General features: G+C 36.3%; 1 protein-coding gene across 2 annotated transcripts in view; it reads left to right on the top strand.

The window, feature by feature from the left end:
• Positions 1–2400: 2400 nt before the first annotated feature.
• Positions 2401–19648, top strand: part of PTPN22 (protein tyrosine phosphatase non-receptor type 22) — a 36044-nt gene continuing 18796 nt past the window's right edge. For both annotated transcript variants that reach the window (XM_032217309.1, XM_032217310.1), the window contains exons 1-7: positions 2401–2590; positions 13847–13955; positions 16096–16172; positions 17249–17344; positions 18087–18125; positions 19061–19132; positions 19228–19290. In XM_032217309.1, coding sequence (XP_032073200.1) covers positions 2504–2590; positions 13847–13955; positions 16096–16172; positions 17249–17344; positions 18087–18125; positions 19061–19132; positions 19228–19290 — 543 coding nt within the window. In that variant the 5' untranslated portion in view covers positions 2401–2503. The remainder of the gene's footprint in view (positions 2591–13846; positions 13956–16095; positions 16173–17248; positions 17345–18086; positions 18126–19060; positions 19133–19227; positions 19291–19648) is intronic.

The raw sequence follows: 19648 nt of genomic DNA, 5'->3' as shown, positions 1-19648 counted from the left end.
AATGAATTATTTCAGTACTTTAAACCATTGAAACAAGAAATAGCTTGTTTATAAGAAATGCATATTAGAAAAAAATATTTGATTTGCAAAAATTTGGTGAAGAATTTATCTCAGTGGGCACTAAACAGAGAAATTGCTTTGTATATAAATTGCCAATTACAACCAAAACTAAGAATGGGTGATGATTATGATAGACATATGGGAGGTGGAAGTTCTTTGCATCAGACCAAAAGTCTAATAATGGGAAATGTATGCTCCAAATGAGCATAAAGTAACATTTGACAAAGGACTTATAAAACAATGGACTTACCATATGAAAATTGGAGCTTATCGGAAAATTGGAATGGAGTAATTTGTTCAGAGGAACATATTCTGCAGGTTCTGATCAGTTCTTGAGTACCAGTAGCCAAATTTTGAGTAGTTCGGAATACCTCTGACTTGCCCTGCCTCATCTATTCTCTGCTTCCCGAGTCCCAGCTGATCAGGAGGAAATGGGGATTTTATAGTATCTTTCCCCTGCCATGCCCACCAAGCCATGCCCACAGAACCTGCAGTAAAAAAATTTGAATCCCACCACTGCAACACATGGTAAAATACCAACTTTAGTATACCTATATGATGGACAATTTAGAGGTTGTAGATGCATAGAGATACAAAAATGGTGATGGAAAAAAAATATACTTATTTTTCTTAAAGACTTACATATTTTTAAAGAACTAATATGTTTTGACTGTCTAAAAATTTGGTTTTCAGACCACAACCTGTGACCTTAGTAGTTAAAAGGAAAATCAATTCTGTCACATGGCAGTTAAATGAAACATTGTTTCAGAAAGAAGGATGTCCCTGGTCACCATTGTTTCTGATCTGACCTCTGAAAGTATTGAACAGCAATAAAAGCCAAGAATAAAGAATTATTGAAGTGAAGATTAAAGCAGACATATGTAAATGACAGATGCTGCTGATTATATGATGAAAATTCTGAAAAATCCTTTGGATGAAATAGAAACACAATGAAAAGAATTACAGGATTTTGGTGCATTAGCTGAATTTAAAATTAATGATGGGAAAACGAAGATGTTAACAAAAACACAAAGATGGAAGAGCAAAGAGAACTGATGGCCAAAAAATGATTTTAAGATTGAGAAAAAAAGTGAAATGATTTTACCATGATAAAATATGAATTACATGGTATTTCAGAACATGGAATGAAAGTAAGAAGGACATGGTAATATGGGAGAGATCACAGTTGTCATTGTTAGGGAGAATATGAAAAAAATGAATATATTGCCTAGAATTATGTTTTTATTTCAAGCAAAACCTATTTTGTTCCATTTAAGCAATGGCAGAAAGATATGTCTAGGTTTGTATGGCAAGGGAAACATGGAAAACATGAGGCTTTTTAAAATCATGCCTGCTGGAGATGCAAAAAAGCCAGAAAAATTTGGGTTCAGATACACACAGTGATATGAAAAATGTAAAATAAACTTTGCCTTACTTATGTATTTATTCTGAGTATCTAATTTGTTCCAACCACATGGGATATTCCATACATTAGTCATTAACATGTCAATGAAGAAACAGCTGGGGGCAGTGCTCCCCTGTAGCAGAAACACAATCCTCTTCTTGCACAAGATTTTTGTAAGTTAAGTCGGCAGAAGAGGTATTTAGAATCTTGTTTTTACTTAAGTTTTCCAAAAAATCAACATTCTTCTGAAAGGAGGGTGGACAGTAACAAAAATCACTCAAATAGTCTGCATTCCAGGAACTGTCTAGTCAATTTTACAATAATCCCTGGGTAACTAACATTTGGACATAAAAATGTCTGCTGCTGAAGTTCTCTGGAAAGTTCACTCTAGGTCATGTGAAAGGGCAGCAATGTCTGAATATTTTGGAATATTTTCTCCAAAATTTAGGGCTAAGGCATGACTAATATATTTGAAAAGCGAAGCCATCTCTTTCTGGTGGGAGGAGAAAAGTGGATATATGTACAAAGAATGTTCTTAAGATCTGAGAAAGCTGCTTATCAGCACAAAAGTATTTCAGACTTTATAAATGAAGAGGATGGATTTAATAATGAAATCTGACTACATTGCAAGGCATATATCAGGGACCTGAGGTATCTTTGCAGCTATTTTTCCCCTACTTTTTCTCTTCATAGAAAGAATGCTATCTCAATGATCTGTTGGGTGAGAAGCTCATCTTAAAGAAAAACAAGCATGAGGCTTTAGGCTCATTTTAACCAAAGTTAGGTGCTTTTTCGTTTTGTAAAACAATATATTATTTCATTCTCAAAGTTGAAGGCACTAGGGCCTGGCAAGGATTTTTTTTTTAAGTTCCCCACTGTGGCTTCTACATACATACTCACTTCCTTCTGGTCTTGTGATGAACTAAGCAAACCAGACTCCAACAGGAACCTTCCACACTGGTGGCTGTTTCCACTGTAGCATGTATTTGTCATGTTCATATTCCTTTCTGACAGTTCAACTTCACCTGGTTCCACAGCATGGATCAAAGAGAAATTATCATGAAAAACCTGAAAAGGATCAGGAACAGAAACCTCAACAAGGAAGAGTTCACCAGTGAATATTTGGTAAGCAAGCTGCAGCAATATTTCTAAGCATGGTTTTAAAGGAAGAATTAATATTGTGTTGTAAGAAGACCGTCTGTTGTTGTAGTAAACTGCTAATTTGTGCTTGTAAGGGTTTTTCCCCCCTATGAAAGCATGTAAAATAGCATTGAAGGGGACAGATGGAAACTGCCTGAACTTTAAATTACTTTAAGGTTCAAACTCAATCCTTCCTATTTTTTCTTGTGAGATTGTATTAACTGAATGATAGTTCTAGCTTGATTGCAAAATGGTTGGGAAAGCCACTTATTGAGATGAGCAGCTATAGAAATCAAACAATAAATAAAAATAAATTTTCCATTTTAGGAAAGGAAAGAAAGGAGCACCTAAATTGATAAGTAATTTAGGAGGGCCCCAGACACGGTTGACTCCACGTTGTAGGGAGCCGTCCAATTAAATGCTGTCCATGTAGGAAGGGCTCTCCCTGAATTCATTTGCCTCCTTGCTACTATTGTTCAGTTCCTCTCTTTCACTGTGATCCATTCATCTGCTCAGAAGGAAAACGTTGCCCCTTCTTCTGATTCAAATTTCAACGTAGGTGAAAAGGTAGAAGCAGAGCCAGTGGTTAGCAGCAGCAACCTCTTCCCACCTCAACCCCCAGCCCAAGGAGAAGACTATAGTTTTAAAAATAATGCTTGTATAGTCTTGAAGGATGACTAGCAAGAACCAAATAAAAAAAGTCTTAGACTATCAAAGTCAGATTTAAAAAAACATACAGTACATGGGAGAGAGATAACAACAAAGTGAAGACTATGATGTCTGTGAATTGAAACTTTCGATTTAATTACAATTTGTCAGAGTCCCAGTATACTATAAATTGAAAATTAAGTTTTAAGGAGTTCCTGGGAATCCATGGGAGTATTTAGCAGGCCACTAAGGGTAACTTCTTCAAGGATATCACATATCCATTACTGTGTCATCATGTAAATAATAGCTCTAATATAACTTTAGTGTGTATGAACGTTAATACTTGGGTTTGAAAGGTAGTGTATAAACGATACCCGAGAATGTTTCAAATTCCTTGGCAAAAAATGACTTGAAAATATAAATATCTTTTCATTAATTTGATAAGAGTTGCTTCTCTACTACAAAAGAAAAAAAGGATTTTGTAACAGAAACTGAACATGGTACTAATAGATACCAGAGTGCTAGAAATTAGAATTTTATCTTTGCAAACAAACCCATCTAATTTCCAATAGCTATATTAAATAGTCCACCTCTACAGAAGCATCTCTGTGTATTGTCACCCTGTGTTCAGTGCCTACTAGAAATCTGCAATTAAAGTACAAAAAAGCTAATATTTTAACTTCTTACTTTCATAAGTGTGTGTGTGTGTGTGTGTGTGTGTGTGGATTTGAAATGCATGTTACAGTTCTACACTGGTGGAACCTTTCCTACATCTGATGTTCTCCAAATGTACTGAAACTGCTTACTTCTTTAGTCTAATTCATTCAAGTAGGTTCACTGCCTAAAGCAATGGTGCCGATAAATGTTACTAGTCAATTGCAATGCTCTTCTTGAGACATCATGCCTTGTTTCCATTGGTTCGATCTTTGGGTTCTGTTATTGGTTTCCTGCTGCAACTTGTTAAGCCTGGAGGAGATTGTTTTTAGCTTTCTGATCTTTGCAGTAGAAAGCCTATAGTCAGTCTTTTGTGATGCTGGTACCTGTTCAGCTTCCCTTGTTTCTTAAACTTGCTGTGCAGATATTTCCTCTCTTGGAGGAATTGATTTAGGGATTGTAAAAATTCCTACCTTAAGAAAGCTAATGAGAGTATCATCTGCTATAATAATGCATTAATTGTTGTTGTCTTGGATCATCAATGTTCACAGATGAGTCAGTTATGACTAAAATATTCTTAGTGTGTTTTATGAAAATGCTCCAGAAGTGTTTGGTGGAAAAAGCTCTTCACTGCTGCCCTACAATGTCTCCAGGCCTGATAAGGACAAAATGCTGGAAAAAATGTTGGTATTGCCTTCCTTGAAACTTCTATCAGTTTGAACAGCATAAAACCATTCAGCCATTAATTATTCTCATTTATTCAGGCAATACTAATTTTTATTTGCTTATTTTTATTTATTTCTTCTGTTTTAGATATTTATTTCTAGTGTTTGACTTTAACTGCGGGATGAAACTGGTGATTGATGGGTATTGCAGTGGATAATTGCACAGCATGCAAATGATACACATTTACAATTAAGGGTCAGGCGTTGGTTTGTTTCCACTCTCAGAACTGAACATAATTCCATTTCTCCAAATGATTCCAAACATTTTGAGGCCACTGAGATGGTACTGAGTGTCAAAAATACTTCTTGATCTAGTGTGTGTTGACCAGGCCTGGCAAGGTCAGAAACAAACAGCCTGAAATAAAAATGACCTATTATAACAACAAAGGATAGGTGTCAATTATTATTCCCAACCCCAAAGCAAGACACTGTTAGCTTAAGATGTACTACCGGCTGTAGAAAGATGTGCAAGAATTGAAATCATATTTTTATTATAAATATAGTTGGTATTTTCTTCTTGGTGATTGCTAGATTTCTCATTTAAATAGCTTTTGCAATCATCAGAATGTATGTGTTTGTTCTTGAATCACTTCCTGCAAAGCTTCTGGTTTTGGAACAAGTCAGGAGAAATCTGAAATGTTGCAAATGAAAACAGTAGAGCCATTTTTATCCAAAAGTGGGGTAACACAATCCTTTCACCTGGGTTTTCAGAGGTGGGTTTTGATTGTAGAAAATTCTGTTAATATCCATCTTCTTTTTCTACTTCTGCTTCTCCACTTTAATTATATCCTTTGAAATTGGCCAATAGTTCAGTTTCAAATTTGCATTTATTTTTCCTTATATTCAATCCTGCCCCAGTTTTTGGAAACTATCTTTAGTGTCCAATTGCCTCTTTCGCATGACTGGAGAGAGTATCTGGTCCAAGGTCACCCAGGTGGTTTTATGCCTAAGGCAGGACTACAACTCATGGTCTCCCAGTGTCTAGCCTGGTACTTTAACCACTACATCAAACTGGCTCTATTTTTTTATTTTATTTTGTTTTAAATAACTGTGTAGGTACCATGGGTGGGTTTTAGCTGGTGTTACTGCCTGTTCATTCACACACGCTGGATGTGCACTGCATCCACAGTTCAATTGAAATTGTTTTGCGCATGCACAGACCTCCAAAAAAAGATGGCAGTGGCGACGGCAGCGACCAGGGAACTGATTCAGGGGCATGGCCAGCCTGGGTCTCTGCCAGTTCTATGACCCAGGCTGGTATACCACTATTGGTTCAGCCAAACTAGGCCGAACCGGTAGGAAGCCACCTATGGTAGGTACATATTAATATTCAAACATATTCTTTAGAAAAGCCAATCTTTGCAGCTAAGAAAATGGTAGCAGGTTGAGAATAGGCATAAATCATGATAGCAAACTGAAAATGAGCATAAATGTTCATGAAATCTTAATAAAGGCAAAATGATCGGTTCAGAAAATGAGTAAGCCAGTGCCTGCCAACCATGTATAAACTGTCTACCAAGTGCATAAATTTCAAATTTGAATGAGTCATTTTGTAGCCACTTCCATTGGTGTCTGAAATAGAATGGAAATGGAAATAGAAAATGAAATAGACTGATAGAACGGAAAATTCTGCATCAGCTTTAACAGAATTGGTGTATTTGTGTTTGGGTGTACAGAAGGAAAATTTGGATTTGTGTAAAAGGATTGATGCTCTTAAGTATAGTATCCACCTCATTGCAGAGCAGCACTAATGATGGCAATGTGCCTCAAATACCAACCTGTTAATATATAGAATTAGATAACACAGAATTATTACTGAACTGACTTCACTAAGTATCTTTCTAAACTGCATTTTTATTGTCACTCACTATATCCTTAACCTTTCAAAAAACCCTTTTCCTTCAACAAGCACACTTTTATGTGTGCTTGTTTTCTCAAAAAATGTATAATCCAGATTTGATTTCCTAGAATTATGAGCCAGTACTGGGTGGGAATTTCAGGTAGCTGTGATTGACGAGGAAGATTTACATAAGCCATCTTCTAAACCATATGGGAGAAGCATTTTTATAGTTGCAGTTAGAAAACACCACATGTTCAGACATTAAGTTGTAACCTCATTATTTTATGCTAAAACAGCAGTTGAAACAGGAAGTAGGTGCTATTTTTGGACATTAATTAATTGTTATGTGGCATTTGTACTACATGCTGTGGAATCCTTTTGTCTTAGGAAGATTAAAATAAAATAAAAAACAAAAAATGCATTGTTTGTAAACCTAAAAGACAGGTATCCTGAGCATAGAGAAAGCTGAATGATGGTGATCAAATCATTCTCTTTAAATGCAGCCTAGTATATTTTATTCAGTATAGTATTTGGAAAAAATACATTTTGTTTAGATACAGTACATGCATACAGGCTTATATTACAATAGCCTATTAGTGCTTCAAAATTGGATTTAATTGTGAAGTTCACTCCTTCTGTATCATCTATCATTTATTCACCCCTTTCATTCTCATCCATTTTCTTCCATGCCACAGAAAGTGCATTAAGAAGGGCATCTTAGAAGATTTGTTTGTGGTAGGTTTATGTTTTACAACATGAAATAGCCTCTGTATTTATGAATGTTTGTCATCCAGAATTATAAGCAATAGTTGGGCTGGCAGGGAGTTGAGCTTGAACCTGTGTAAACTCAAAGGTATATGGCACTCTAGACCATGTTATTCGATGGTGCCAACCCTGTCAATACAAAAATGTGCATTTTCAGAATGATTCAGCACTCTAGGCCAGTGCCTACATAGCCATGGCCTAAAGCTGGCCATGGGTTCAACGTATCTGGAAAACACTCTGGTTGGGGAGGTCTGTGCTAGGAGTTGCATCCATCAAACAAATTGTAAAAAAATTAATACATGCATATTGGGAGATTGGATTTTCTTCATCCTCTCTATAAAAAATTTATTTTCCTTAAAGCAAATGTATGTATGGTTCATTTATTATACATAAAATAAAATAGTAACAACAAACTGGCAGTGGAAAAAAAATCATTCACATTTTGCTTAGAAGGCCATATGCAAAATTATTTCCTGTCCAGCTGCACTGAGCTATGGTTCACTGCCACTAGAGTTGGTAAAAAATATGGGCCAATGGACTAAATAAACATCTGCAGTGGTTTTAAAGATATAGCACTGGACTCTGTCCGTTACAATGCTCTCCAACAAATATTCTTCCCTCTGTTCTACCTCTTTGCATAAAAGTTATTTTTATCTCCATGTAATATTGTATCTCAGAGAAAGAAACTTATTCTAGGCGGCATCAAGTTGTAAATGTTTATGACACCGAAAGAACCAGGTGATAAATGCAATGTCAGTTAGAACAACAGTGTAACTTGAAGATCTGGTTGCAATATGACTAGAAAGATTTAAATCAGCAAACTTTCTTTAATTACAATCTTATATAAGTAGACCTTCTCACTAAAAAAAATGAAATGCTTGATTAAAAACTGCAGACCAACAATGCATCTTAGATTGTATGTATTCTGCACTTTTAAGATACTCATGTCCTGTGATGGTGGCAGTTTAAAACTGAACTAACTTAAGAAATCCCTATCTAGACTGAACATCTTGAAAAGGATTAACTTCAGACTTCACCTGTGAACATCTCCTCTGCTGCTGTGCCCTTTTTCCTTTCTGCTCTGGGAAATTACCATAATAGTCAATTACTTTTCTTCCTGTGAGTGGTTTTATTCAGTGCATGTACATGCACATATACTTTATATGTATATGGTTGTATGTGTATAGGTTTGCCTGTGTATATACTGTGTATAGACAAGAATCTTTAGGTGTACAAAACTAAGGTAAAGCTTGAAAATGCACATATTTGAAGGCATACCACCCTGCTTCTAGCATTTCCAAAGGTAGTTTTTTAAGAAGGTTTTTACTGATTTTGGTTGCACAATTATTTCAGTGCCACAAAAGTTAGAACACACTGTGTGTATGCAGAATGTTCCTGGTTCCAAATTCAGCAGAAATACTGTTAGATTGTTATTATTCTATCTAGGGGTACTGCAATAATTCGTTGCATAAAATAATGAAACAGTGCACCTCTATATTTCTTAAAAGAAACAAAATACCAGGGGAAATGGGAGATCAGGCAACCAACAATATTTGCTTGTTGAATGTTGATTAAAAACTTGCTCTCACAACAGTCGCTCGAGCCCTTGTGATCTCTAGACTGGAATACTGCAATGGGCTCTACATGGGGTTGCCCCTGAAGTGCATCCGGCGACTACAGCTAGTCCAAAATGCAGCCGCGCGAGTGATAGTGGGCGCACCGCGGTTCGCCCACGTTACACCTGTCCTCCGCGAGCTGCACTGGCTGCCTGTTGGTCTCCGGGTGCGCTTCAGGATACTGATGACCATCTTTAAAGCACTCCATGGTAGTGGATCTGGGTACTTGAGAGACCGCCTTCTGCCGATTACCTCCCTAAATCGACCAATTAGATCGCACAGACTGGGCCTCCTCCGAATTCCATCTGCCAGTCAATGCCGACTGGCGACCACACGGAGGAGAGCCTTTTCTGTTGCTGCCCCGACCCTATGGAACGAGCTCCCCATGGAGATCCGCACCCTCACCACTATCCAGACCTTCCGCTCAGCCCTCAAGATCTGGCTCTCCCAGCAGGCCTGGGGATAGGCTCCTAATTACCCGCCCGAGTGTTTGTTTGATTGCTGAATGAAAGTTGGGTTTTATTATTTTTCTGTTGTTCACATATTGTTTTGTTTTGACCTTGCACTTCTCCTCCCCTGTGGTTGTAAGCCGCCCTGAGTCCCCTCAGGGAAAAGGGCGGCATATAAATCCCAATAAATACCTAAATACCTAAATACCTATGCTTTTGGTATAACCAGCAGATAAACGTGGTCTGTGACATGATGCACATTAGGTTTTAGGAGTATGTTCTTTAAATTTTTAGTTTTTATCCTCTTAGGTACACTGGATTACAATTTGGTATCTGCATTCCATTGCTGAGCTATTACAAATAGATTGATTTCTATACCTATTAAGTTACATTGTGATACCTTGCAGGTGATCCCTATCTCTTTTAAATTTTTATTAGCATCTTCAATCTAGTTGTGAGTGTTGCAGCAGAGGGCATCAAATATAGGTCAATTTAGAACAAACAGGGCTTGTCCTTCCCAGTTCTAAAAGTTGCTAGATGCATTTGGGCTTACTAGACAAGTAGTTACGTTTTGTCCCATAATCACATGAGACACCAATATGGAATTGGAACAAAGCAAGAAAAAAATGTTTTCTTGAAAATCTTGGACCAAGAAAGGATTGATACTTGAATCAACTTAAGAATCAACTGATTCTTAATACCAGTAGTTGTTTTAAGGATGCTGAGAGGCTACATTTTAAATGTATATGTATACAATTAAAACAAGCATGATAAAGCAATGTGGCCCAGCCATATTAGCAATTCAGCTTTATTTTTATACAACTTTTTTTTTAAAAAGATGGTTATTTATCAGAAAATCTTTTCCCCAATTCATTAGACTTCTCAAACAATGTTGCCCCATTACCAATGTGGGCCACCCATTATTTCATGTGTGCAGTGCATGACAATGTCCTCTCACCAATATGAAACCCTCCCCTCCCATCCTGTGCAAAACCACTGCAATTCAGACCAGAAAATAAATACGTCCATTCAGTTTTTTAAACATAGGAAGAAATGTAGAAAAATTTGTGCCAAATGTAGCCATATGATGCTGCTATGTTTTTGTCATCTGCACCTCTATAACTGTCTGGTTTGATTCTGCAACCCAACAAGAGAGACACAGACTTCAGAGAATAATTAGAACTGCTGAAAAAACAATTACTACTAACATGCCTTCCATTGAGGACCTGTATACTGCACAAGTCAAAAAGAGGGCTGTGAAAATATTTACCGACTCCTCGCATCCTGGACTTAAATTGTTTCAACTCCTACCCTCAAAACGACGCTACAGAGCACTGCACACTAAGACAACTAGACACAAGAACAGTTTTTTCCCAAATGCCATCACTCTGATAAACATATAATTCCATCACCGTCAAACTATTTATTAGGTTTGCATTACTATTACTATTAATCTTCTCATCATTCCTATCACCCATCTCCTCCACTTATGACTGAATAACTGTAACTTTGTTGCTTGCATCCTTATGATTTATATCGATTGTTTCCTAGTATGATTTGATTGCTTACTTGTACCCTATGACTATTATTAAATGTTGTACTTTATGATTCGTGATGAGTGTATCTTTTCTTTTATGTACACTGAGAGCATATGCACCAAAGACAAATTCCTTATGTGCCCAATCACACTTGGCTGAAAAGAATTCTATTCTATTCTATTCTATTCTATTCTATTCTATTCTATTCTATAATCTCAGTAAAGGAGACTTTTGCCAATGGTATATGATTTCTTCCCTATGCCATCCTGTAGTTCAATTCCTATTATTACCATTGCCTGCCCTGTACTTCTTCATACATTTGTCCTGATAAGTCTCTAAAAAAATTACCCAAAATAGGAAAATTGAAGGCAAGGACTAAGCTTGGGTGTCTCTAGCTTCTTGCTACAAGCATAATTTCATGATGAGACTCATTTGGAAGAAGCATAGACTAATCTATTAGGAATGTTTGTGTTTAAAGGCTTTCGTCTCACTTAAGGAATTGAGCTACATAATCATTGAGACTTTTCCAGATTTCTGAATCAGTGCTTCCCATCAGATTGAGCAAAGCACTATCTCTGAATAAACTTTTGACTCATCCATGTTTTCTCCCTTTGAGTTCCTCATTACATCTATCTGTCTCAACTTGTCTTGTCTGGAATTGAAGTTTCTCTGCTAAGAAAAATGTGATATTCAGCTTTTCAGTTCCTGACCAATCTGACCTACCACATGACATCTATGGATATAAATGCAGGGAGCAGGAACTGAACTGTGATCACCCCCTACTGATTCATTAATCTGAAATTGTGAATCTGGCAGTCTTTCTTCTTCTTTTTCTTAATTCCATTTATGTATGAATATCTTTGTTGCTTTAAAATGAGATGAGTGACAAATGGGATGTGGTGGCAAATAAATTAAAAAGAAGTAGCAATGATCTGTTTATTGAGTAGTTCCCAATCCATTAAAATATCAAAGAAACAATCATAATTAAATAACAGTAAAATAAAAAAGGAAAAAAAAACAGTAATGAAAACTATATAAAGATTTATGACATGCTAAGCCTAGGGATTGTTGTGCAGCAAAAACAATCTTTCGGAAACCACATGCTGTAATTTCTCTGGGTCTCTAACTAGCTGAGGACATGATATATTTATTATATACAGACAAGACCAGGATTTCTTGGGATAAATGTTTGAAGTGTGCTTTTAAGGTATCCTAAGTTTTTCCTTTGCTGTTGCTTGTAGTTAAAATCTGTATGACTTCATACCTCCATTTATCAATGGTTTTGTACCAAATTTCATTGATTTGACTTCAATTGGTTTGATTGCCTTTGGGTGCTATGTATACTCAGGAACTGTCATTCTTGTTTTAATAAATGGGAAAGAGCCAAATCAACAAATTGCTTTTATAATGTTTCAAGAAGCAATTGCCAGTGCTGGAAATTAAGGAAGAGCAAAGGGTTTGAAAGGAAACAAAGCAATTATTGTAAAGCAAAATGTAACAAAAAGATACAGAAATGAGATAATGTATAATTATTGCTAAAGCACAGTTAGATTGTGGAAGCACTGTAACTTCTTTTGATGGGAAAAATGTATACGGTTTGAAATTAGAAATAAATCTTGAGAATGAAAGTCCATACAAATATTTTTCATTCTGTAAAGAGAAATGTTGAGGTTATAAAAAGACAATATATTACATATGTTTAAAAGGTCAGGATTATGATTACATTCCTCTTTTAAAAAATCAAAATCCAAAGAACACTTGAAATTACCGGCCTTACTTGGCCTTATTTTCAGGGAGGTCTTATTATTTTTGAGGTGCAGGAGCAGCGAGCATGGTCACCTCATGGCTGCTGCTGTGTTGCAATATTTTCGGGGAGGGCTTATTTGAGCACATGCACTCAAAAGCCCTATTGGGCTTATTATCTGGGGAGGTCTTATTTTCAGGGAAACAGGGTATATTTGGAATCAATTGGAAGAATCCCATGGCTGAGCTACTAGATCTGCAAAATCCAGGTTGCCCTACAGATGGCAGTAACAGATCTAGTTTTCTTTGTCTTTGGTATCATCTAGTGCTGGGACTCAGATATATTATAACTTTTAACTTACAATAAAGATAATAAACAAGCAGAAATGGTTTATGCTTTTCCTTCCCATATTTCAAATGTGACATAAAGAAAATAACACACACACACACACACACACACACACACACACACATTCTTTTTTCTATTTGTTAAGCATCAGAATTGTTGATGAGTTGGGCAGCTCTGAGATTTGATTAAAGAAATAAATGAAAAAAGAAAAGCTTGGGAAAGTTTATCTGTTTGTTACATGAAATGAGTACATCTCTTTTCTACATGTTGTTTTTATAGGAAATGTAGTTCAACTGCATTTCAGTTATTATTTCATTATAAATTGTAAAGCTGCTCCTAAATTTTATTTTCTTATTGGAAAGTATCCCATTAAAATTAACTGTAAGGATTCAGGCAGTGAAAATAGTTTCTGAATTCTTTGGGAAAGTATATCTCCTACTAAACATAGTGGTTACTAGATTAGAACTAATCCAATTATGGCAACTTGGCACTTTCCATGTATTGGGTGCCAATTTCCAGAATTCTCAGCCACTATGGCCATTACTATAGATTTAAATGTACATGCATAAAAATGCTTTGTTGAGTGGCATTTAGTCACAATTGTGTAGAGGAAAGATTTTCATATTTTCCAGTGTACCTGAACTAAATGTTATTCCACCACATCACACCTATGCAACTAATGCGTATTTGTCTAGGAAGCCACATCAAAAATGCATTTGCCTGATCTGTGTAGGATACTTGATCAGCACATAAAATTTCCATTCTGACAAAGAGCCCCCCAGCAAAACCACAAGGGCTGTTTAGTTCTTATTGTGGTTATCTCAAGAGAGGCCAGTCAAGGAAGTAATGAGAAATGCAGGTCTGTAATATTGTTGTCAGGTTTTCTATAATTACTCTTTATGATTTAACCACAGAAACTGAAGCGGCAATCAGCGACCTATAGAGCAGAGAAAATTTACCCAACAACTGTGTCTGAGAGACCTGAAAATAGCAGCAAAAATCGGTATAAAGACATCTTAGCATGTAAGCTACAAATTAACACATTTTTTATGGTGCCTTTATTGTTCCAGTTTATATATAAATAAGTCTGTGTGCATTTGGAGCATGAAATCATGCAAGGATGATGGTAGTCATAAAATGCCAGGTGATTGATATGGCATTGCAATACAAATGTTACCCCTTTTGTACTTGTGTGTAGTATATCTGCCATCATGCCAGTTTGAAGTCTCTCCTTTGGATACTATTACTTTTTGGTAACCTATAATATAATATGAATAGATTGGATCCTAAATTAAAGCAATCCATAGACAGAGCATTTCCTGGAAATTTCTCCCCTACTTTCCTTGCTAAAATTATCTAGATAATACTTCATCACGATGCAGTAGTTGTGATATAGGACTACGAGTTGGGATACTGAGTTTTTACTGCATCCTTAGCCATAGAAATTTATTGACAGATTAATTTAGGCCAACAACACTCTCATTTAGTTCAAATTTCTGACAGAGCCATGAGGCAAAATTCAGAGGGGGTATTTTCTGTGGTAAACCAAAATAGAAGGTGTTGTTTCCATGAGCTGAACATATTTCTGGTTCCAAGTCAATCTATGTGTACTCTCTTAACTTGGATACATACATATCATTTGCAAGATAAGCATAGATACAGACCACATTCATACCATGATATGCATGCCACTGCTAAATGATTTTTGATATTTCCCAGAACATCTTTCACACAGAACTCTGAGACACTGTCCTCATGAGTCATAAATCTTGAATCCCCCTTTAAAATTTGTAATCAAAAACTCCTCCTATATTCCACATAGCCTGCTCTGAACGTTAAGGAGACAGATAATATGTACTGCTATTGTACTGACCCATGGTCTCCACTTCTGTTTTTGCATTAGCCATCCCAACTTGTATGATTGACATTTAAAATTAAACTGATACTTTTAGCTGTGTAACTTTTCAGTATTTAGGAATTATTTTTATGCACATATTTTGTGCATCGTGGCAACCAAAACTACATTCAGTTTTGGTCGCCACGAGGTAGAAAAGATGTGGAGACTTTAGAAAGAGTGCAGAGAGGAGCAACAAAGATGATTAGGGGACTGGAGACTAAAACATATGAAGGACGGTTGCAGGAACTGGGTATGTCTAGTTTAATGAAAAGAAGAACTAGGGGAGACATGATAGCAGTGTTCCAATATCTCAGGGGTTGCCACAAAGAAGAGGAAGTCAAACTATTCTCCAAAGCACTTGACAGCAGAACAAGAAGCAATGGGTGGAAACTAATCAAGGAGAGAAGCAACTTAGTGCTGAGGAGAAATTTCCTGACAGTTAGAACAATTAATCAGTGAAATAGCTTGCCTCCAAAAGTTGTGAATGCCCCAACACTGGAAGTCTTTAAGAAGATGTTGGATAGCCATTTGTCTGAAACGGTATAGGGTTTCCAGCCTAGGCAGGGGATAGGACTAGAAGACCTCCAAGGTCCCTTCCAATTCTGCTATTGTATTGTATTTTCTTAATTGTCAACAATATCTCCACAGGGTTTGAACGCAGACCAAATAATACAGCCATGGTCCTTCCAATGACATCATTTTGTCACTGTTATTTCCCTTTTAATTAAAAATATGGACCATAGATTAAAAATGATTGCCTTTCTATTTTTGATAGGCCATGGTTTCAGGATCCAAGATTGATCTTCTGTCCCATGTAAGAATAGAAAAATCCTCAATGTGCATAAACAGATATTTGGAACCAGGATATGTAGGAGACATTTCATCTATAAACAAGATTTATTTTCACATTCAATTTTATTGAGGAAGTAACGAATAGCATTAAAGAAGCCAAAAGCGGAACATTTTGCTAATACACAAAAAAGAAGAAATTGAAATGTTTGGCCAATGATATCGTAGGTTCTTTTAGTGAATAATTAGTGTTACCGGTTATATTGCTTCTTGAATTATGGTACAGTTATAAAATATAATTGGAAGCATCTTTTAATTTTCTAAATGAGTTGATTATATATCTTCAATTAAAATATTTGAAATGCTTGTACAATTGGATTTGTGCTGTACAAAGGCAGCTTCATTTTTCTATTTAATAAATCCTTTGTTACATAAGGCAGCAAACAGTTGTTTCTTTTGTCCTTTCTCCTCCTTCAGATGACCATACCAGAGTGAAGCTCTCTTTCATCACATCAGATAAAGACTCTGATTACATCAATGCAAATTTTATCAAGGTACAAAGAATAAGCATTTGAGATTTTGTTCCCATTAGCACAAGATTTTAATATATGGTTATTTTGTGATTGCATTTATATTTTATTTTTCTTCTAAGCAGTGTGGATTCATGCATTTTATTATTGTGACAATCCCGTTACCCTTATTAGGCTAAGATCATGAACATCAGGGCAGAGTAGAGATGTTCTCCTTAATTTCCAAGCAGACATTTTGACTGCTAAAGCCATCCTGTAGGCCACAGTAGCTTTTCTGAATGCTAATAATACACAGGGGTCAGTGTTCTCCTTCTAGCTAACTAAGACTAGAATACAAAAGAATTCCATTCAATCAATGACTGCCTCAAGTTACTGCAACCTATGGAACAAATAAACAAAAAACCCTATCCCCCCCCACCAATACTTCATGCAAAAGAAGAATTAAATAAATTGGTAGACACCTTGCTTGCCAGTCATATTTCCAAGATCTATTGTTTGTATCTTGTTGGATTCTTAGCAAAATAAAGAAATTAAAATCTGAATGGTTGTAATAAAGTGGTATCAGTAAAACCCCACTGCCCCCATTCTTTTGCTTCATTTAAAAGGTTCTTGCTAATGTAAAAATTAGCCTGTTGGAAAATTTACTTTCCTTAGTAACTTTAATCAAGTTATAATTGCTGCTGTGGCTTGGATAGAGAAGATATGGCCATGTAATCTGAAGTGGAAAGTTTGGGGATAACACAATTTCTGCATCCAAGTTCTAACTTTTAGATTGTATGTATTATTCTGGATTCTGCTTTTCCTCATTGGCTATAATGTCTGGTTGATATGTTGCATCAGAATCTTTATCACATACCCATCTGAGGATGATGAAAACTATAACAGAACTGAAGCCATTACAGTAATGATGATCGTTATTAAAGTAGTACCACTTGGAAAAATACTTTCACAGATTATTTTTTCATTTAACTCAATTTCCTACGTATGTTAAATGTTCTTTAAAAAGTTAACATGGCAGGTCAATTTTAAAACATAATAATGTTGTAAAATTCTTTCTAATGCCTTCACATAAACCTATGTTACATTTATTTCCTTTTTAGGGTGTATATGACCCAAGAACCTACATTGCTACCCAGGGTCCACTTCCCACAACTGTTATAGATTTCTGGAGGATGATTTGGGAATATAAGATCTTGGTAAGAGGTAGATCAATGCTATCTGTTAATTGTTTTTTCGTAGATTTTCACAGGTGTAGTTATGCCGGCCTTGTTGTATTTGGGTCTTTTCCAATGTAAGATTGAGATTGTTTTGGTAATCTTACACAGAAGAAGACCCGAATACAACAAGACCAGCGCGCGCGTGCACGCACACACACACACACACACACACACACACACACACACACACAGTATTTCTTGGATTGTTTACATTCTGCAGTTATTCTTCTTCCAGGCTGTAACATATATTGCCAATATATAATGGATGATTGTCAGCAGTGAAAGGAGGCTGGAATCAACAACCTAAAACATTTTGCAGTAAAATTGAGGAATTAAAATACTTCAGCTCTAAATTCTTCAAAATCTACAATTTTTTAAAAAAAATATTAGTGACTTAGGGAAACTAAGTAAATACATTGATCTTTTTATTTTGTTTTATTTCCAAATATATGTAAAGAAAAATGACTCTTTTATTTATAATATAGCTGCCTACTTATATATCTACTGCTTATTTTCTTCAAAAGATAGTTGAATACAATGGCAGCTTTTGAACTACAGCATTGGAAATAAGGTTTTGTGCTTCTTTTGCTATATATCAAATAGTCTGCTGTTTTCGGCAGCATCTTAAAATGAATTTGTTTGGAACTTTTTAATCAACAGCATGATTGTGTACGTGCCAGTTTTCCAATAGCATTCAGATACTTCTTTTTAATCTCTCCAGATCATTGTCATGGCTTGCATGGAATTTGAAATGGGAAAGGTAGGTATTGCGTCAAAAGGTAACATACCACAGCATGGAAAATTTTGGTTCAGTATTGTCTGTACATTTCTGTGCTGGCTACTCTCCCAGACCTTATTCCACATGGCATTTCTTATATTCGGCCCCTGTAATGACTGCAGAGTGTATGTACTGCATTTCCGCAACAGACACTTTTTTTGTGTAGATGAAGCTAACCCTGAGTCTTTTACGATCACATTTATTGAATTATCCATCTGAAAACTTTCCCGACGTCTGTTCAGCACAGAGCACAGGTTTTCTTTTAAGAGAATAAAAGAGAAAGCACAATAAAATCTGCCAAGACTACAGTTGTATTGTTGTTAGTTGTGAAGTCGTGTCCGACCCATTGTGACCCCATGGACAATGTTCCTCCAGACCTTCCTGTTCTCTACCATCCTTTGCAGTCCATTTAAGCTCATGCCTACTGCTTTGGTGACTCTATCCAGCCACCTCATTCTCTGTCGTCCCATTCTTCTTTTGCCCTCAATCCTTCCCAGCATTAGGCTTTTCTCCAGTGACTCCTTCCTTCTCATTAGGTGGCCAAAGTATTTAAGTTTCATCTCCAGGATTTGGCCTTCTAAAGAGCAGTCAGGGTTGATCTCCTCTAGGACTGACCGATTTGATCACCTTGCAGTCCAAGGGACTCACAGGAGTCTTCTCCAGCACCATAGTTCAAAAGCCTCAATTCTTTGGCGCTCAGCCTTTCTTATGGTGCAACTTTCACAGCCATACTACAGCTATAGAGACAATCTTATTCTACAATAGGTATTCCCAAGGTCTTTTCACCTCCTCTCTGAATAGCAACATCAAACAGATCTGATTTTCCTAAAAAAAAACCTTAAAACCCCCCACCCAATTGTAGACTTGAGTGAAAATGAGAACTGGTGGATAGAATCTCCTGTTTATCTTCCCAACAGAAAAAATGTGAACATTACTGGGTTGATGTGGATGAATCCCCATTGCAGCTAGGCCCTTTCTTCATTATCTGTGTAAGTATGTTGTTTTCCGTTGGAATTCACATGCTGAACTCTCCTTTGTGTAAATAAATGTCATTTAAATATGTATTTGGTTTGCTTCCCTTCAGGAGGCGGAAGAAAAAAGGCAGGACTATGTGATTCGCAAGTTGAAAGTAAAAGTGAATGACAATGTAAGTGTGGGATGCTTCAGGAAATGTGTTGACGTTCTGGGAGACTATCTTGGAAAAGTATAATGCCCCATTTTCTCTGATATATTTTTGTGAATATTTTCTGATTCCTGTGCAGCATGTCCTTTACAGGGTACCCTTTAGGGATAAGAAAAACCAATAACAGAAACTATGCATATATTTGCAAAAAGGTGATGGATTTCTTTTTCCTGGTGCATAAGAAGGGTTTAAGCAATCCTGTACAGGTGCACATTAATATTCTTTTACTCTATAAGTTCAGTTTGCATTCTGCCTCAAGGGTTAGGATAAATTAATTGGGAAGTACCCCTGTTAAACTAATTCCTACAAGTTCCTTATTTTG

This window comes from Thamnophis elegans, chromosome 5, assembly GCF_009769535.1.
Source record: "Thamnophis elegans isolate rThaEle1 chromosome 5, rThaEle1.pri, whole genome shotgun sequence".
Taxonomy (NCBI): Eukaryota; Metazoa; Chordata; class Lepidosauria; order Squamata; family Colubridae; genus Thamnophis; species Thamnophis elegans.
Note: the sequence above shows the minus strand (reverse complement) of the source record. Positions and strands in the feature narration are given on the sequence as shown.